At 46.8% G+C, this 20,094-nt stretch overlaps 3 protein-coding genes across 3 annotated transcripts in view; 1 reads left to right on the forward strand and 2 right to left on the reverse strand.

The window, feature by feature from the left end:
- The window catches only part of KMO (kynurenine 3-monooxygenase (kynurenine 3-hydroxylase)), an 8,533-nt gene extending 6,151 nt beyond the window's left edge, over window positions 1-2,382 (reverse strand). Inside the window, exons 1-3 of the mRNA XM_010001053.1 lie at window positions 2,329-2,382; window positions 1,353-1,422; window positions 156-253 (exon numbers count right to left, since the gene is read on the reverse strand). Of these exons, the coding sequence (XP_009999355.1) occupies window positions 156-253; window positions 1,353-1,422; window positions 2,329-2,382 (222 nt within the window). The remainder of the gene's footprint in view (window positions 1-155; window positions 254-1,352; window positions 1,423-2,328) is intronic.
- A 4,330-nt stretch (window positions 2,383-6,712) lies between these two features.
- On the reverse strand, window positions 6,713-14,938 carry LOC104391762 (chromosome unknown open reading frame, human C21orf58). Its single transcript, XM_010001099.1, has 8 exons — window positions 14,879-14,938; window positions 13,416-13,473; window positions 12,320-12,387; window positions 11,523-11,666; window positions 10,955-11,069; window positions 10,055-10,194; window positions 8,277-8,408; window positions 6,713-6,796 (listed from the first exon to the last, which is right to left on the reverse strand). The coding sequence occupies exons 1-8, from the start codon at window positions 14,936-14,938 to the stop codon at window positions 6,713-6,715; spliced, it is 801 nt and encodes a 266-aa protein (XP_009999401.1).
- Window positions 14,939-15,204: 266 nt separating this feature from the next.
- Window positions 15,205-20,094, forward strand: part of PCNT (pericentrin) — a 100,925-nt gene continuing 96,035 nt past the window's right edge. The window contains exon 1 of the mRNA XM_010001110.1: window positions 15,205-15,228. Within this exon, the coding sequence (XP_009999412.1) occupies window positions 15,205-15,228 (24 nt within the window). The remainder of the gene's footprint in view (window positions 15,229-20,094) is intronic.

The following is a 20,094-nucleotide window of genomic DNA, read 5'->3' on the forward strand; positions in this document are numbered from 1 at the left end:
GGGAGAGGTTCTATCTTCTCCCTCATGAAAGCAGAGCCACTGCTGTGGTGGCCTCTGTGTGCCTGGGCAGCAGAGAAGAGCCTGTCCAGCTCCAGCTGAAGTCAACAGCAGTTTAACCACAGCAACCCCACCACCAAGAGAAGCTGCCAGGGTACCTGCTCCTCCATCCCCACGGCTCGGAGGGCTTGGCGTCCTCTGTGGGACAGGGCCAAGTTGATGCTTCTGCCCCGGGCAAAGCTGGACACCCGGATATCTGCATGGAAAGAGCAGCTGGTCATGGAGATGCTGGTACCACAGTGCAGGCCCCATCACCCCAGATCCATGCAGATACTGCAGGAAGGGCAGTGGGGAGTCCCTGTCCCCTGCTCTGCATGCAGAGAGAGCAGGTACCAGAAGGCACCTTCAGCTGTCAGGAAGGCAGCTGCTCAGCTTCAAGGGCCACTTCCTCTGTGCCACTCTCTAGCCTGGAAGAAGCAGCTGCAGCCAAAGGATCCTGACACCTCCTCATGGGGCCAGAGGGCACTACTAAGAGGCATTTCCCCTCTAAACAGGGAGACCTGAGCAACGAATGCTTGGCAGCTTCTGCTGAGACCTGCAGACTGATGCTTTCTGGGACACTGGCAGGTCACCTTCTCCATCCCTGTTTGGATGGAAATGCCTCAGTGCTGGCCTGTTCCTCCTCCAAATGGCCTCACTCAGGCTTCCCAGGTTGCCTGGCCAGTGCATGTAGCACAGCCTCATGCCAACAGCTTTCAGTGTTGCACCTCAGCAAAAATAAATGGGCCAAAAACTGGAGCAAAGCAGTAAAATCCATCCGATTCAGAAGGCAGGCAAGAGCAACCAGAGGGTTTTGGAACCTCTGAGACTTCTACCACACAGAACACCCAGCAAAGAGCTTAACAGTTAAACCAGGGTGAAAAGCTGTTTGCTCTGAGCCTGGAGACTGCTGGCTTTGCTTGGGGCTGCCTGCTGTAACTCCCTGTTTCTGCAGTGGGGACCCAAACCTGTACACAAGACCCAGGACAGGCAAATGATGTGCCTGACAACTTGAGGCAATGGATTTGAATCAATATTTAAGCCAAGGACATAAGAAAGGGCATCATTTTAGTAGCAGAAGGGTGAGCTCCCTCCACACAATACAACATATTTCAACTAAATGCTCCCTCCCACCATGGGAGCTAAAGGGAAGAGTCAAAAGAATATCCCCAAAGTGCCACACTTTCAGATTTAGTTTTCTTTCTGCAGTTTCAGTGAGTTCACACAGCACCTCTTTTGCTTCTTCAAGAACTGTTGTCAGTAAACATAAAGACAGTAACCTAATAATAAAGCAGTAATGATCAGGCTGAACTTACCCTCTCTGGCTTCATAAACATCAACATGGAAGCCTCGTCTAGCAAGGAAGCAGGCATTCAATGCACCCACCTACAAGAGAAGGATCAGGAGTGGTGGATGAAGTGTTTCACCTGTAGCTGTGTCACAGATCATTACTGAGATGCAGGAAGGGAAGACAGCAGTCAGGGGATGCAGCTCAGCATATACAGGAAGACCCTTTGATCAAGAACCTTAGAAGACTTCTTCCTGGAGAGAAGTCCTCTGGCACCCCTGATGTGCTTGCAGAGCCTCCAAGACAAAAGTCACCCATCAAAACTCATTGAATAAAATCATATTAAGTCCAGGGCTTTTTTACATACAGTAATTAATTGCAGCAGAGCTAACCATGCCAGAGAGGAGCTGCTAGAGGCAAACTCCCTGCTCCTCTCTGAACTATATTAATCTTCCTCAATACAATTCAGGGTGCTGCAGCATTCCCTTGGGAACACAGCAGGGGAAGCCAGACCTGTGCAAAAGCAAGATGTTACCTTTGAAAGGACAGCACACATATGTCCTGCTTGTTATTTAAAGGGATGGCTGTCTTTTTCTGGTTTAATTTCCATCATGAATCGGTGTCAGAACTACAGGCTCCTATATCATCACTCTTTTCCAGCAGCATGGGGACCAAGAAGCTAGCAGCCAAAAAACCCAAGCAATTTAGGCTTTGCAGTGCTCCATGATGTCCTTTAGAGTCAGATGCAATGTGTCTGTGGGATATCCCAGCAGCAAAGCTTTCCCTTAACGGAAAGAGCCCTTTTCCTCCTACAAAGCCCTCACTGCTGAAACAAGCCTCACTGCCTCCTGCAGTGGGAACTCAAGCAACTCCTCTGTAACACCCTAACATCTGAAGGAAGGATCATTTCAAGAACAGCATTCCCCCTGCAGCCAAGCAATGCTTTTACAGCCCTGGCTGGCTGGCAAATGCAATCCCACAGCAGGCAGATGGGGTTTTCCTACCAGACCACCGCCGACAACCGCGACTCTTTTGCCCTCTGGGTCACCAGGCTCCATGGCTGGGGCAGCCCCTGGGGTGGCAGGTTCTTGCTGCCGTGTCCCTGCTCCCTGTCCAGCTCTGCTGCCCTCGCCAGTGTGGAGGAGAAGGGGAAGGACGTAGGCAGCTGAGTCACCCCTGGGCTCTTCTCCCCTGACTGATATTAAAGTTTAACTCTCAGACCAGAGCTCCTCAGTGGATCAGCCTGGCCATGTGGCATGAGAACACTTCCTTGTGTGCCTCATTTCATATGCCTGTCCTCAGGAGGAAGCTGCACAGGGAGAGCTGTTAAAAGGGGGGAGCCCATTACAGCCTACACAAATAATGAAAAAGCAATAAAAATACATACATTAACATATACTAACTACCATTTATTGCTAGATCTGCAATGCACAGCCCACACCAGCAGACTTGTCTCCAAGGAGCAAGACCAAATCACCACACGAGCACAGCACTGCTCTCCACAGTGTGTCCTGGTTCCTGGGGCAGGAAAGGGCAGCAAGGGCTGTGCCATGTCCCAGCCTCCTGTACCACCCAAGAACAGGCTTGACAGGGCCCACAAGCAGCCCCAGGCCCAAGCTGAAATGGAACTGCTGGCCTTGGGGAGGTCCCCGGGAGGGGTTTTAAAGGCTCTTGGGGAAGACCCTCCATGGAGTTTCTCTGATCTCAGCAGGGGATTGATCCGCACTATCTGATCGACTCAGGCAAAGAAAAGAGCAGGCAGGGCAAAGAGCAAGGTTAAGTTTCACATAGCAAATAAATCATTCATTAATAGTTTCCAGAGCACAGCCAGCACACCATTAGCTTCCAGCAGTGACAGTTATTGTTTGGAGATGTCACTCACAGCACCCTCTGCCCACCTGCCTGGCAGGCTTTACAGATTGCTCCACCACCCCGGCTCACCAATCTGGCAGCAGCACTTCAAGGTACACCAGTTAACTCCTGGGCTCCTGCAGGTAACACAGCACACAGCCCTGGAACTACAACTTGTCCCCTAATGCTGCTTTCTGCACAAGCAGCCTCAGCCACTTGTTCCTGCTCCAGAGGGAGGAGGCACAGATACACAGGGGAGCTCCCAGCCCTTTGTGGCACCCTAAATGAGCCACACTTTGAAGGTGTTTTCTTCCAAGATGACACACACAAGCTCCTCACTGCCAAGCCTACTCCTTAGCTATTGACAACACTTCTTAGCAAACCAGACTAAACTTTGCCTGTCAGGGACTATGTCCAGTGTAAGATCTTTTAATCTGGGTAACCATTCTGAAGGAAAACGAAGTCTCTGGTTTATCTTCATCAGATTTGCTCACAAATTGCACCAGGCAAAAACAAGGTAAAAATGTTCTCCACTTCGAAAACAAGGAAGAAACTCAGGATTTTATTATGTTTTTTTAATCCACTCTAAATCCTGATTATATGCAGGAAAGATTGAGAAATAATGAAACAAATACACACAATTCAAGGCTGCTTAAATCACCCTCCAATGGCTCTTTGAGAAGAGAGCCGTGGGTAGCTTTGAAAATCTGGGATTTGGGAAAACAGAGAATCAGAAAATGTGGATTGTGGTTAGCAAGGGGTGGGCATTGCACTTCAGTGTTCAAATCCAATGACCACAGGAGATTTCATTCTGTTCTTCTCTACTGAGAATGATTTAACCAAATAATGCACAAAGCCAACTCACACAGGCAGGGTAGAGTGCTGGACTTCAAGAAATCCAGTGCCAGGATTTTGCTCTGCTGTGCAGGCAATTTGTGTTTGGATTGTTCCTGCTCATCTTTAGTTCCCTGACAGGTAATTGCTGTAGGACAAGTAAGGGAGTAAGTCCAAAGACAGTGAGCTTCAAGGACCTCCTAATGAAACGTGCACAGCAGAGGAGAACCTTCTGGGCTTTTGCTGACATTTTGCTGGGCTGCAACTGCAGAAGCACCTCTGGGATGATGTGGAATAACTCCTGGAGCTCTCTCCTGAGAGCAGGATTTGTAAAGCCATTCTCTGGCCTTCAAGGACCTCCTAATGAAACGTGCACAGCAGAGGAGAACCTTCTGGGCTTTTGCTGACATTTTGCTGGGCTGCAACTGCAGAAACACCTCTGGGATGATGTGGAATAACTCCTGGAGCTCTCTCCTGAGAGCAGGATGTGAACCACATGGCCTGCCCAGGGGGCTGGTCCTTTTGTGAGGACATGGCTTTCCCAAGGAAGTTTTGTGTGGCTCAAGTGTTCTGGGGTTTGATGCTGAGCAGAAGTTTTCAGGGGAGTTGGATGAGGCCATGAGAAGACTTCCTTGTGTGCCTCATTTCATATGCCTGTCCTCAGGAGGAAGCTACACAGGGAGAGCTGTTAAAAGGGAGGAGCCAATTACAGCCTACACAAATAATGAAAAAGCAATAAAAATACATACATTAACATATACTAACTACCATTTATTGCTAGATCTGCAATGCACAGCCCACACCAGCAGACTTGTCTCCAAGGAGCAAGACCAAATCACCACACGAGCACAGCACTGCTCTCCACAGTGTGTCCTGGTTCCTGGGGCAGGAAAGGGCAGCAAGGGCTGTGCCATGTCCCAGCCTCCTGTACCACCCAAGAACAGGCTTGACAGGGCCCACAAGCAGCCCCAGGCCCAAGCTGAAATGGAACTGCTGGCCTTGGGGAGGTCCCCGGGAGGGGTTTTAAAGGCTCTTGGGGAAGACCCTCCATGGAGTTTCTCTGATCTCAGCAGGGGATTGATCCGCACTATCTGATCGACTCAGGCAAAGAAAAGAGCAGGCAGGGCAAAGAGCAAGGTTAAGTTTCACATAGCAAATAAATCATTCATTAATAGTTTCCAGAGCACAGCCAGCACACCATTAGCTTCCAGCAGTGACAGTTATTGTTTGGAGATGTCACTCACAGCACCCTCTGCCCACCTGCCTGGCAGGCTTTACAGATTGCTCCACCACCCCGGCTCACCAATCTGGCAGCAGCACTTCAAGGTACACCAGTTAACTCCTGGGCTCCTGCAGGTAACACAGCACACAGCCCTGGAACTACAACTTGTCCCCTAATGCTGCTTTCTGCACAAGCAGCCTCAGCCACTTGTTCCTGCTCCAGAGGGAGGAGGCACAGATACACAGGGGAGCTCCCAGCCCTTTGTGGCACCCTAAATGAGCCACACTTTGAAGGTGTTTTCTTCCAAGATGACACACACAAGCTCCTCGCTGCCAAGCCTACTCCTTAGCTATTGACAACACTTCTTAGCAAACCAGACTAAACTTTGCCTGTCAGGGACTATGTCCAGTGTAAGATCTTTTAATCTGGGTAACCATTCTGAAGGAAAACGAAGTCTCTGGTTTATCTTCATCAGATTTGCTCACAAATTGCACCAGGCAAAAACAAGGTAAAAATGTTCTCCACTTCGAAAACAAGGAAGAAACTCAGGATTTTATTATGTTTTTTTAATCCACTCTAAATCCTGATTATATGCAGGAAAGATTGAGAAATAATGAAACAAATACACACAATTCAAGGCTGCTTAAATCACCCTCCAATGGCTCTTTGAGAAGAGAGCCGTGGGTAGCTTTGAAAATCTGGGATTTGGGAAAACAGAGAATCAGAAAATGTGGATTGTGGTTAGCAAGGGGTGGGCATTGCACTTCAGTGTTCAAATCCAATGACCACAGGAGATTTCATTCTGTTCTTCTCTACTGAGAGTGATTTAACCAAATAATGCACAAAGCCAACTCACACAGGCAGGGTAGAGTGCTGGACTTCAAGAAATCCAGTGCCAGGATTTTGCTCTGCTGTGCAGGCAATTTGTGTTTGGATTGTTCCTGCTCATCTTTAGTTCCCTGACAGGTAATTGCTGTAGGACAAGTAAGGGAGTAAGTCCAAAGACAGTGAGGGAAGAACACTTCAGGCTGATATTGGCAACTAAACCCTTATTCAGACATCCTGGGTTAGTTTGCATCATTCTCCCCAGGAGGGTAGCAGCCCCTTGGCAAGGGGCATTTCCTCAGTTTTTGCATGAATTGGACTCTCAGCCCTGGAGTTGGATCACATTCATTTGCAAGGGCTCGGATGACACTGGTGTCCAGGATATTTCATACTGCTGCTGTGGGCTGCCAAGCCTGCAAGACACTTTGGGCTGGGTTTTCTTTCTTCTGTGAAGAGAAGGTGAAGAAAGTGGTGCCTGCTTGCAGCTGGTCTGGGCTTGGAAGACGAGAGGAAACAACAGGACTAGCAGAAAGGGGTGAGCAGAGCACAAGAACATGGTTTGTTTGTTCTGAACACCTGCAGTCTTTCTCCCACTCACTGCTTGCACCAACAATGTGCAGTCACAAAGACGTTGGGCTGTCAATCAGACACACTCGTTAGGAACTGCTCAGAGACAGGTCGACCCCAGCAATGCCACAGTCCACTTGCAGAGGAACATGCACTGTCAGTATGTTGGCCACCTGCAATAAATAAAAAGGGCTTTATTGTGTTTGGTGATAACCAGCAGTGAATGCTTGCTGCAGCTGCAAAAGGACAGTGGAGATCACAAATGTGCTGGATCTCATAATTCATGGTGGAAGGCAGCTGAAGAAGAGCCTAAAAGCCAGGACAAGATCTTCCCTAGCTGATTTCTGCAACAGCTAATTGCACTGGTTCTGAAAAGAGCAGAGAGATCTTCACTGGTACAGGCTACAAACCCACATAGAAGTGAAAGGCATAGAAATCTGTTGTAATCCCATTAGGTAAAAATCTGCTCAGGAATTCAAATCCTGTGCTAAAGAGTGTGATAAAGATACCCCTGCCAGCATGTCAACCATGCCTGAGGACACAGCTGCCTCCATCCTGTTTTTCTGCTCACTAAGGCTTTGAAAGAGCCGTGGCACAGAAATCAAACCTGTGTTCTGTCCAGTGCAACAGTGAGTCCTCATCCCAAAGTCCTCAGCCACCCCACCACAATCTAACAATATGTGGTTTTTTACCACCCTCAACATGCAGGAACTTTCCAGCACTGCTGCTTCCATGCCTGCTTTCCTGCTATCCCCTCCTGAGGTACTTGGCAAGACCACTGCTCTCTTTTGGCTCAGATCCTCAAGGCCCCTCCTGCTACCACCACTCACCTGAGCAGAGTCTGAACACTAGTCCTGGCTGTGATCTGCTCAAACCCAGAAAGCCAAGCAGGACAAACTTAGAGCTAGCACGGAAGGCACAGGCAAGTGGGCCCCCTGGAGGAGCTGCTGACCTCTGCCAAGGGCTCAAGGGCTCTACAGACCTGGGGGCAGCCTGGGGCGAAGTCCCTCCATTTCTGCACTTGAAAAAAAAAAACACGACCCTGCTGCAAGCACAGGCTTATCACAAAGGCTCAGCTTTATCTCTGAGTACTCCCCTCCCTTTGTAGCATTTTTTTTTTGGAGTGATGGTGGGCTTTTTTTTTTGCAGGAATTTCTGGTTAGTAAATGTCTCTGCAGTGTTTTAAGAATATAAATCCTACTGGAAGCCTCGGCCTGAATGTAAAACACACACAGCCCTTCTTTAGCAGGCGTCTGCTGAGTTCACAGGGAGACCCAAAGCCCAGGGTAACAGCCACTGCAGGGGGGAGCCATGCAGCACTGCTGGGTGGTGGCTCTGTGTGGCAGAGACACAGCTTGGTATCATCTGTGGACCTTGTCTGATCCTAATGTTTATTCCGCAGTAAGAAAGGGTTAATTACTGAAGTTGCAAGATTGAGTTTATTAAACCATCATTTAACCTGCCTCAATCCCACTGTTGTGCTAAAGACAATATTCAGGGCTGGCCTTGGTGAAGAACCATGAAGGCTTGGGATTGTCTGGTCTACCTTGTTACCCTACCTGTGCAGGAAAGAAGGGCTACAGGTTTAGGTCGTGGCTGCCTGTTTACTTACGTAGGCAGGGCAGGGAGTGTGCTGCCATTCCAGTGATGTACCCTGGATGTGGCTGGGAAGCCTCCCTGGGGCACTGGGAGCACTCCTGTGGGAGGGTAGTGGTGGTGGTGGTGCACTGCAGATGGCCTGGGCCTGTCTGCTTTCACAGCCAGGGGAGCAGCAAACTGCAGGTCCTTGATAGAGAGAGACAAAGGGAAATCTGTGAAATCTGTGCCCCCACAGGAAGGGTCCCTGGCTGAGGGGCTGAGTTCCCACTTGGCTACCCTCTGGTAAAGGAAATCCTTCAGCATGTGTCTGAAGATGGGTTCTGCAGGTTGCAACAGGGAAGATCCAGCAAACACTCAGTGATTTCAGATTTCACGTGATATTCAGAAACCCTCAGACCCCACTCCCCTCAATTTATCCCCCTAGCCTCTCTAAGGGAAATGCACAGTGGCAGGATGGCCTAGGGAGGAAGGTGGGCACGAGGGGGATGCACACTCTTCCTATGCCATCTTCCCTTAGATGCAGGGTCCTCTACAGAAAGCTGTAGAGGAGTCTGCTGGCTGTCCCAGCACCCCTGTTTGCCCCAGACAACTCCCTCACAGCAAGGGGCAAAGAAAAAACCAGAAACTGCAAAGTTTAAGGGAAATAGGAAAGGACTTCTGTCCAAGGCAGTGCTCTGCACAGCTCTGAGGTGAGGAAGAGCTAGAGCTGCCTGGACAGCCAGTCCACTCGGGGACCATGGCTGACAAAACCCTGTGCTGCCGGTGGCCTCCTGGGACATCAGTGCCATGAAACATGAGAGTGAGCAGCTGCTGTGGAAGGCTTTCTGTCCAGGGCAGACACTGGGTCCAACAGGTGCAGAAACCCATCAGCTCCCTGCAGGCCAGGGGATGGGCTATGGAGGAGGCATTTCCTACCCCTCCATCACATCCAGGGCTCGGGGGCTTTTAAGCCCTTTGTTGCTTTTGCAAATAGCAGATAGGAAAGGTGGCAACATCTGAGAAAAAGAAAACAAGTCTGTCTTACAGCCTAGGGAAAAGACATAGCCTGAAAACAGAAGGGTAGGTACAGGGAAGTTTTTGCAACACTGGGACATCTCCTCCTCCCCAAAATCAATTGTCCTTGCTTCTTAGGTAATAAATACTACAGAATAGACAGTAGAAATACATTTTACCAAAGCACTTATGAACACTAAGGAGCAATATCACATTGTTAAAAATAGCTTAGGAATGGGCATCTGAGGATATGTTCAAAACTACCTACCTCTGATCAGGCACCAGGCAAGTCTTGGAAAAAATCCCTATAGGGACCTACACACCAAAATAACTTCAAGGTCTGTCCTTTCAGAGCTCAGCAGCCATTGATTTTCAGTGAGGCAAAAACTAGAGCAGTGGGGCTCCAAGTATGTCACAAAATCTGAGATCATCTCTAGCCCATTTGAACCTGCCAGGTCAAATTTGGAGAATTTGTAGCACAAATACTGCACTGCTGTTTGCAGCAAGTGGACCTGCAGCAGCAGATGCCCTGTGTAGGCAACTTCCTAACATAGTTTCTGTTACTGCTTCAAGTGCATAGGCCAGATAATTTTCAGAGTTGGACTGAATCCAGTTGGAGGAGACATTCCTCCATCAGGTCCTGTCCTGAAGCTGACCATGGTAAAAGGGCAGGCTGTTCTCTGCTCAATAAGTCTGCTGGTGCAGTGAGCCTAAAGATGCACACAGCTGTTAAAACTCCCAGACTTTCTGCACATTTTGTCCAGGCCCTGCACTCTCCCCAGGAGGTGAACCATTGCCTCATGTGAGCAAGGATACCTTTCAGACTCTGGTGTGGTTACCTGCTGGGCACGCTGAAGCAAGGGAGAGCTGGCTCCAGCAGGCTGGGTGAAGGCCATTGGTGGCAGAGCCTTCAGCATCATGTTCTGCATAATGATCTGGTGCATCTGAGCGTTCTGCATCAGCATCATCTCCACCATGTCTGGGAAGAGGTCACCACAGGAGAGTAAGTAAGAGTTTTATCATCAACTGACAAGAAGCAGAGGCATCTCAGTAAGAAGTGCTCTCCAGCATCCAGACCAGTCACTGCAACCAAGACAAGCAGCTGACAGGGACACGTGAAGAATATTAGCATTATTTGGCCAGGCAGTGAAAAACTAGCATCTGTGAGTAAGACTGTTCAGACCAGCTCTCCTGTTTCTCCTCCCTTTTACAGGAAAGCTGCTGTTGAGCATCTCCTGTCTGCTATTCACCCTACAAGCCTGCCTCTGGCTATGCTAACAGCACTTGGAGCTGTTCTGTTTGTTTCCAAACACGGGGCATAATAAAAGCCTGTGTTGTTCTGAGGAGATTGAACTGCAGGTTAAGAGAACAAAAGGATAACAACAGATTTTTGAAGCTTGTTTGTTAGTTTTGGCGTCATCCACGTGCATGAGTTTGACCTTGTTAATATTACTTGGTGCCTGCCTTGTGTTGAGCTGTTTTCCTTTCCCAAGCTTCCCTGGCTGCTTAACTTGGCTTTGCTGAGTTTGTAGTCCCTTTTCCTTTAGTTTCAACAACAGGAGTTTGTCTAACAGCTTCTCAGAAATAGTATCTAGTCCATATGTGGAGTGCAATTTCCACAGCTCCAGCAGCAGTCTGGTCATGAAATAGCACTTCTCTGACTGGCTTGGATGCTGTCCCATGCCCCTCCACTTACTGTGACACCCTCCCTGGCTGCAGACAGGGGGTAGGTACATCACCTTCTTTAATGCTTCCAGAGCGGGAGGCTGCAAAAGGCTGGGCAGGGGGGATCTGTGTGATCAGGGGGGGTGGTTGAGGTAGCTGCTGGATGATGGTGGCAGGCTGAGGTGGCATCTGGAAAAGAAAGGTAAATGAAGAAGTCAGGGTTGGGATGGACCAGTACCTTCATCTTTGGGAGGGGGGAGCAGCGGGTATTGTCTGCCTGGAGTTCAGGAAGACTTTGGACATGGTTCCCCATGAGACCTTCGTGGAGAAGCTGCTGAGGGGCTGTAGAAGCAGTGATGTGCCTTGGAAACTGGCTGAATGGCAGGTCCAGAGCATGGGCAATCCTCCTACTCCTCTTGCTACCTCACTCCTGTGGTAAACCCTTTGCACCGTTCACGTTGTGCCTTATTTGGAAGACAATTTCCCTTAGATTTTGCCAAGGGCAGTAAGGGTCCCATCAACCAGCAAGAGCTGTATCTTCCCTTTCAGTGGGATGAACTTTTCCATGCAGCCCCCAAGCCCCTACACACCTGCAGTTACTGTCTCAGACCCGCAGGGCACCAGCAGAGGGAAGTCTCTTACTGTCTGCTGGATGATCCTTGGGGGTTCTGCTTGGGGACCTGGAAAAGGAATCTGGTAGACACGTGGGGAGGCAGCTCTGTGGCTATGACAGTGTCCTCCAGCTGGTGCAGGGGGCTGTGAAAGCTCTTCCAGAAGGTGCTGCTCCTGCAAAATCAAGAGTCATCTTAATGAAAACCTGGTCACAGGTTCTCTGGACTAAATGGGATTAGCCAAACTAAATGGGATTAGCCAAACTGCAGACATGGCCAGCACAGCTGCTTCAGACAAGAAGCCCACAAATGACTGCCCCATGAAGGGAGGCACTCAACCAGGGCCTGCACAAGTATAAAGCAAGGTTTACTTCCCACATATCTCCAAGCCACACAGTTCTCAGCACAAGCAAAAAGGAATGTGGAAAAAAAGAAAGAAAGTGAAGAGCAAACTGCAAAAAGTTTGAAAAAATGCTTCATTAATGGTTGGGACCCTCCAAGAACTAGGAGTAAGTAATGGTTACTATTGTCCCTGGTTTGGCAGGATTTAAGAATCCCTTATTTGCATTCTGGCACTATCCCAGAGACCTTATGATACAGCAGATCAAGACAAACAGAACCAACCTGCCTACTAAGTGAAGTGGGTGCAAACTTTGTTAGCTGTAGTGAGGGAAGACACACTGTTCCTGGGCCCCTCTCCCTCACTAGCTGGCCCAGCATCTATGCTCTGAATACTGCCCAGCCAAAGAACTAAACGGCAGATAAAGAGGATGTGCAGAAAACCTCTCTGTTGTTTCTGTCTGCAGACACAACCTGGAGGGCTCTTACCCTAAGCTGCTGCAGAAGATCTCTCCTTCGCCTCAGGGCACTTTGCAGCACATCCTCACGTCTGCTCCCTGAAGGAGGAAAACTCCATTATTTCCTCAGTCACAAAGACAGAGCTATTACTGCACCTACATTATGAGATTAATTTTGGAAAACGTGTTGTAAGATAGTTTGACTTCTTCCACAAAAGGCTCTAGGCTACTTTTCTTCTCAAATCAACGAATGGATAATGACTTTGTGCCACACGCAGACACAGCTGCTCAGCAGCTCTACAAAGGCAATGCACCTTCTCTGAAAATCAACTTTGCTCCTTAAAGTTCCTTTTTAACCTCTCAGCCTAGTAACTCCTTTCAGCCTGAAATTTCCTAGGAATACTCTGTACATGCAGGGGATGATTGTGCAAAACGTGAAAAAGTGTGTTTTGACATAGCAAAACAAGCTAAGTTTTGAATGTTAACATTTCTGTTTCTTTTTTGTTCTGAATCCTTTTTCAGTCCTTCCCACATACAGCTGATTCTGAACTCTCTTGAAATGAAAATAAGAAAGTTAGTTTTTAGATACATTGGAGCCATTCCTGGCATCGGCTCTGAAAAGCAGCACTTCATATTGAGAAACTGTGAAATTTTTAGGTTTTGGCCACAACATTGAAAGTTTTCAACTATTTTCTGCATCAGCTCCATGAATATGAGCCCTGAGTATAATCTAGAAATATTACTGATCTTCTACTGGTAGCCTTTAATCCACAGATAATACAATTATGAACAGAAACTAACGCACTGCACATAGCAGAAGCAGCTTCCATGGAAGTATCCAAGGGAACACACTGCTTGTACATGAGCTGTCACAGCAGTCTTGAAAGGGTTTGATAAAGACAGAAGTTATTTTAAACTCCCTTATTTATCAACTTTCAGCTGGTTTGCTGGCTTTTATAGAGAATTGTCTAAACTTTTGGATGCTGTGATTCTGGACCTCTTTTCCCAAACCAAAGTCAGGATGCAGTTGCAACATGCATGGTTTTCTGGCAAAATGGTTTCCCAGCTCTTCTCACTAAGCCCTTTCTGCATTGTGTCCAAAATTACAACAAATGCTTCTCTTTTACTTGCAGCTGGGAGAGGTGACTCCATCTTCTCAAGGTTCTCCTGTTCGTTTTCCAGTCTCTGTTGGTAGAAGCACAAGAACTGGTTATTAGTCAGGCAGCAAAGCTCACAACAATTTCCAATCCTACCTTACAGGCATAGGTTTGGGATGGAGGAAATAAAGCACAACTGGAGACCAGCAGTGCTTCTTAACTGCTAAATGACTTAGGGAGGGCTACAGGAAGCATTTGCAGAACTATGAAATGTCTCACTACAGATGGGGTTATGGGAAAAGAATAGTTATACTTCCCACTGGCCAGGCTATCCCAGACCTGGAAATTGATAGCATTGTGAATCAGGAGATTTACTGATCATTTCTTCTGTAGGACAGCAAGCTGGATCATATGAAGATGTCAGACAGCTTTGGGTATTTGGTACATTAATAGGTCTAAATGGCCCTGACCGGCCTCACCTGGGGCTTCTATCCACACCTGCTAATCACATGCTCAGAAGCCCATTTAATCTCAGCTCTAGGTCTTCAGTTCCCACCTGAGCTGCACTATATGTGTATTGGGCTGCAGTTCAACCACAGCCATGCCTGTGGCTACCTATGGATCCTATCAACCCTGATCTCAGCATTCAGACATTTCCTAGGTTGACTTGGGACCAGCCTCATCACCCTGAGCTTGCCTAATAGATCTGGACTTTTTGGTTAAAGCTGGCCACCATCTCTGGCTCTATCTTGCTTGTCTTGCATGGGGGGTGGTCAGCCAGGCCCCTGCTCTGCTGGCTGTCTTACTGTGTTCAACTCCGTGCACTTTAGGGAGCAGCTGACCCGCAAATAGCTGTTGCATCTAAGGCAAAAGACTCCACCATGGAAATAGATTAAATGTCACTTCCAGCCTTCATGTCTCCAGGCAAATTATTTTTCCTTCCAGACAATTCTAAGAGGCTTCTGGAGGTCACTGAAGCAGAAGATCCACATTAGAGGACATCAGATGTGCTGAGGGTGGAGAACCCTGGGTGCAGAACCACGAGAAAGAGCTGCTGGGAGTCTGTGCAGCACCTCATGTTCTCCCAGGGGTCTGCCCATGTTTCACCATGCAATATATCTAATGTGAAAACTGGAAAAAAAAGGAAGACATGGAACTGACTTAAAGCAATCCAAGGTCCTCCTTACCCAAAATTTCCTCCTAAATTTTGCCTGTCACAACTCAAACTGTTTTGAGCTAACTGGTGACATCTCCTATAAGATCAAAGTCACTTTATTTTTAATTTACTGTAGGTCCATGTAAGCTTGTACAATGTTATTTAAGAAACAAGAGTGACTGCAGCATCACTGCACATTGGTCTTCCTCTGTCTGCATGACTCAATTGGCTATAGATCCTCTGTATCTCAGTAGAAATAGATTTAAATACAGTGTTAATGCTTAAAAATGCAAGAGCAAGAAGAGCAAAGCTGACAACTGCAGAGTGATTCCCTTACCTTTTCTAGGAGTTTGAGTTGCAGTTGGGTCAGGTGATCCACCACTGAAGGATCTGTCATAGTGGTAGCCTCCTGGAAAAGTAGGCAGGCAAAAGCAAGTTAAAAAACTAAGGAAAGCCAGGTGGGTTTCCAGTGGTCATTTTTCCCCTTCTTCAATCTTCATAGAAGAATAATTCCATTAGAAAAATAAAATAGGAAATCATGAGCAATTCAGGGGGGAAGATAAAAGCTTCAGTTTCACTCCCAGGTAAAAGTGTTCACCACAACATCACCAACAAAACTTTTCCTGCCATTTCTCTCAAGGCATTTGTGTGCTGCAGGTTGCAATGGTCACAGCAGGGCAACTCAGGGTGAGTATTTGTCTGTTCTTAATGGTTGCTAGCCTCTCCCTGGCAGTGGCACTGAGCCTGGCCTTCTGTGTTGATGCTGTCTTCTAAGTAGCTCAGAGTTCTGTGTCTGTAACCTAGTTGCTAGGTTTGTAGTGTCAATCCACAACATAAACAATTTGATCTCCAGGTGTAGAAATGCCCAGTGGACAAGAACAAAAGAAGTAAGTCAGTGATTCTTTAACACAGACCCAGTGCTGGGGGTCAGATTATAATCTAGCTGATTGCAATATTTATCCCATTGTAAGGGGCTCTTACACTTTTGATGCAGCCCTTCTGCATATGAGTTTTTATCACTTCATAGTACCTAAAAACTCAAAAAATGAAGGAGCATGGCTAGAACTCATCTCCAGATGCATCAAAAAGTAAAGAGATGATGACAAAAAAACCTTTTGTTTACCATCTCCCAAGCAACCTGTAGGGTGTCTCCCCCTCCCAGCAATGCCCTACCAGCATAAAAAACAGGGCAAATGTTTATCAGTGACATCCATAAAATCAACACCAAGGCAAGAGAAGAATCCAGGTAATAGAGACTCATTCTCAGTACCATATTTTGAGCCCAGTTCCTCTCCTCAGAGAGCAAAGTTTAGTTCTTGAAGGCCATAGCAAAGCCACAGCTGAGCCACTGGTGGCAGCTAGAGCAGCTGATAGATGCTTGTAGGAAGCTGTGTGGGAGCTGCACAGATCTCCTCATCCAGCTGTGACCCACACAGCATGTGTGCACAATCTGTCCTTAAAAATGCACAGGCTGGTAGTCACTGGAGAGGTTATGAGACATGGGGATCCCAAAAATAGCTGCACTGTGTCATAGCTAGGACTCAGCTTTCCTGGGCAGGGCTCCTCTGTGAATGCCACAAGTAAACAGAAAACCCCCTCCCCTGAGAAACAACTCTGTGTACAGTTTTGTGCTTTAAAGTCCCAACAGACTTTTCTCTGGTTATCTGTAACATCTTTGATACCTCCATCCATCAGTCAGCTGCAACTTTGGGCAAGGAGTTTCCCAGTTGTCTGAAACTTAAGCATAAACCTGGTGATGCAAGTAAGCTGTGTAAGTACAGTTTATCTAAGTGTTAGGTGGGGAAAGGATTACATGTAGACTAGATTTGTGAAAAGTTGATAGAAAATCTTTCCTATGCAAAGTTTACATGTCTGCTCTCCATGTACTTTTTCCCTGCCATCTGTGCCTTATATTTCTGCATCATATTCCCACTCAGGTGTCTCTTTTCTAAGCAAGAAAAGTTATTGATTTCCCCCTCAAACTGCAAGTTTTCCTTACCCATTAACCTGATGTTTCACTGAAGAGCCCCCTAGAAGGAAAATTCATTGCCATACTACTAGAGGGCTACAAGAAAGGCTGGCAAAATAACCAAGTATTCCATGAAAAACACAGTGCCAGTGATAAGCAGCTGAGTTGACTATAGACAGGAGAAACTTCTCCTTGATGTGCCAAGTATCCCAGAGAAAATCCAACAGTAGGTAAAAAAAAAATGCTTTTCAGCCAATCTGCTCGGAGATCCTTTTTCTCCCAAACTTATGGATACCCTGATGACACTGGGATTCCTACTCTAGGGACATCTTACAACCTGCTGACTTGCCAGAAACCTGCCAGCCAGACACAAGAGGATCTTGCTGAAAGGGATCTGTTGTCACATGGACTCACAAACTAGGGATTGCCCAGGAACATGGTGCTGCAAAAGAGCAAAACCAGACAAATTTAATTCTGCCAGGGATTCATAGAAGTGCTATTTGGACCTCACAGGAAATAATTATTCTGCTCTATTTAGCAGCACTCCAGCTGGAGTTTGCACACTGTGCCTAATTTTAGACATGGTGGTTTAAGAGGGAAAGAAAGCCCAGGAAGAAGATGATAAAAATGGTGCATTTACAAAATGCAAGTTCTGAGGAATACTTGGAAGAACTGGTTTTCTGTAGTTGGTAAGTAGATAGTGAGGAGATGACAGGCTGGCAATCCTCAAAGAAATGAAAAGGAAACAATGAAGAACAGAGTGGGGTTTTTCTGTCTGAAAAGACAGGGAAAGAAGCATTTGACTTAGGGAGGGAGAAGAAAAAGCAATAAAAATGTCTTAATTATACAGTAAGATAAATGATGGAGCAGCTGTCTAAGGAAAAAATGTCTAGAAAAAAAAAGTGATTAACAGACTGTTTCTCAGATACCAGGAGGATTAGATAACCAGGTGATGCCCACAACAGTACTGCATTTCTATAGTGTTTTTCCTTTATTTCATTATTTATGTCCTTAGTTTTAATGACTGTGATTCTAAAACAGCATAGAAGAAGAACCAAACTGAAGCACCTAGTAATATCTGTAGATAATGAACTTCCATGCTCTTGTTCCACAGGGAGGAGTCTTCATCATTTCAATCTCAAGAGGGTGTTTGAATTTGTTAAAAGAATAAAAAAAGAAACACACACAAAAGTCACCAGTGGAGAAATACATATAATTTATTTCCAATCAGCTGTCTACCTCTGCCAGTGGTAATGTTGCAGATTAAGAGTCTAGAGCTCTTGTTAGGCTGCTTGGTAGTTACAGGTATTGTAAAAATGTCCTGCCTGCAACTGAAACTAAACATATGAATACAACCTATTCTACAGTTATTTCATGCCACTGCCATAGAACAGGGTGCAATGTTGTTTTTTACTGTTATTTCTGAAAAGAGTCCTCCTAGTGGGAAACAAATTATCCTTATGATTGTCTTCTTACTTATGATTAACTACACCATACTAATCACACACTGTACTTATGATTATTGTCTTCTTATACCACCATGACAAACCACGAGTCCCTGCAAACACTGCTTATCTATTTGGAGATACTTCTGCAGCAGGAGCCAGAGTTCTCAGGAAGGTTTTGTCACCAGCCTGATCTCAGTGCAGCGTTATTGGTGCTGCTGCAGATTTAGTCACTGCATAAACCACCTCTGCTGCTTTATTGCCAGGCAGGATTGGCTGTGACAGAAACAGGGGTGGTGGTTCTGCCACCCTGGCTGCAGCTTCCCCACGGCAGGGCTGCTGTGCAGAACCCAGCCCAGCTCCTGGCAGGACCATTTTGGGTAGCATCCAAAAGGTGGTGCTGGTTGATTTCCAACTAACTGATGTACTGCTAGAGACAAATCCCTTTCAGATACTTTCACTTGAGCCAATTCAATTAGATTAACACTATACGTCCTGATATTTTAACAAACAGATGTGGATATATATAAAAAAATACGACATATGAAGTGGGCTTAAAAACAAAGGAAAAGAATTACCAATAAATCAAAACCCATTAAACCCTAACAAACATGACTTGTTTGTTTTATACTTTTAGGTGGAGCTAGAAATCAATCAATGCATTTGATCAATTTATTTTAAACCAGTTGTTTTTAAAGTGACATATATGATTTTAATAAAATTGACATTATAAATGTAATGATACATTGTATTTTTTCTTTTAAAAAATCAGTTTTCTATTGCCTCTCAAATTACACAAGCTTTTGCACCAAAAACTTTCATAATCCAGACTTCCTCTCTTAGCACTGACTGAGGACAAACTCAGAATCCTGCCTATTGGGTCAGAGGACATGGCAGCACCACCAGGAAAACCAAATAAGCCAAAAAACCCTCAGAACAGTCAAGGGCTGACAAAGGGGGAGGTTACTATTATTAGCATCAGAAGCCTGTCCTCGCTGTCAGATCTAAAGTCCCTGCATGGTTTGCTCACTGAAACTTCCACTCTTCCTTCCAGACTGGCTGTGAAGCCAATATGTACTGTCCCCCAGCAACCTCTCCAGTACTTTATAACTCAATCTCTACCTTGGCTCTAAGCATAGATGGGCTTTCTAACACACAGAGAAAGCCTTGCTAACCCTGCCTTGCTCCTCAGATTCCTCTTTGGGGCACTGGGCTCACACTGCTCCAGGCTTCCTGTTGTCTCTGCTGAAATACTTATATTGAGATAACGTGGAAGACCATGATATTGCTACAAAATGGTCTATTATGAGAACCCGTGTTTCTTCCCAAGTATTTTTGGGTGGTGGTTCAAGCAGGCATGGGAAACCCAGGCAGCACAGACAAGAGTCCACAGGAGCAGCTCGGGCCAGCTCACAACCTGGGGGATGCAGTGTCTGAATTTGGGGCAAAAGCCCACATAGCTGAAGGGCCATGTGCATAGAAAGTTCCAGGGGTAGAAAAGGAACTCTTAGATCATAAAAACACTTGCATTTCTGTGTTTCTTCGAAAGAAAAAAACAGTGCATTGCAAGAGGCTACCTCTGAGCTGAGTAACAAAACTGATCCAAGCATGTGTTTCCCACTATGATTCAATGCCTTTAGAAGAAAAATGAAGCTGCCAACTTTGTAGGTGACCGTAAGGTTAATTATTGTTCATATTAAGAGGACAGTACCTTATTTCTCCCTTGCTATCTGGCAATTGTTTCCAGATGCAAGCTCTCACAGTCCCTATACTTGCTGGATGCAGGGATTCTGCAAGTCAACAACTTTCCACAACGGACACAAGCAGGGAGACGCTGTAAAACCGAGAGGCAAATTACATGCAGCAGGCGGCCGAGCCGGGCAGTAACGGGTAATTCACATTTTCAACCAGAACATGATCACGAAGCTGAGCAGTCCAGCTTTCTTCCTCCAGCACCTCCCTCCGCCTCCAAACTACGGAGGGGCAGGACCCGCAGGTGGAAGGGCAGGGCTGCCACAGCAGGTCCTTTCTGAGGAAGGGCTGGCCCGCTCCGGGGGAGCTGCTGAGGGGGACACACCGGGGGGAAGCTGCTGGGGGGGAGGGAAGCTCCTGGGGGGATTGGACACCAAGGGGGGAAGC

The sequence above is a fragment of the Chaetura pelagica genome, unplaced genomic scaffold, assembly GCF_000747805.2.
Source record: "Chaetura pelagica isolate M959 unplaced genomic scaffold, ChaPel_1.0 scaffold611, whole genome shotgun sequence".
Taxonomy (NCBI): domain Eukaryota; kingdom Metazoa; phylum Chordata; class Aves; order Apodiformes; family Apodidae; genus Chaetura; species Chaetura pelagica.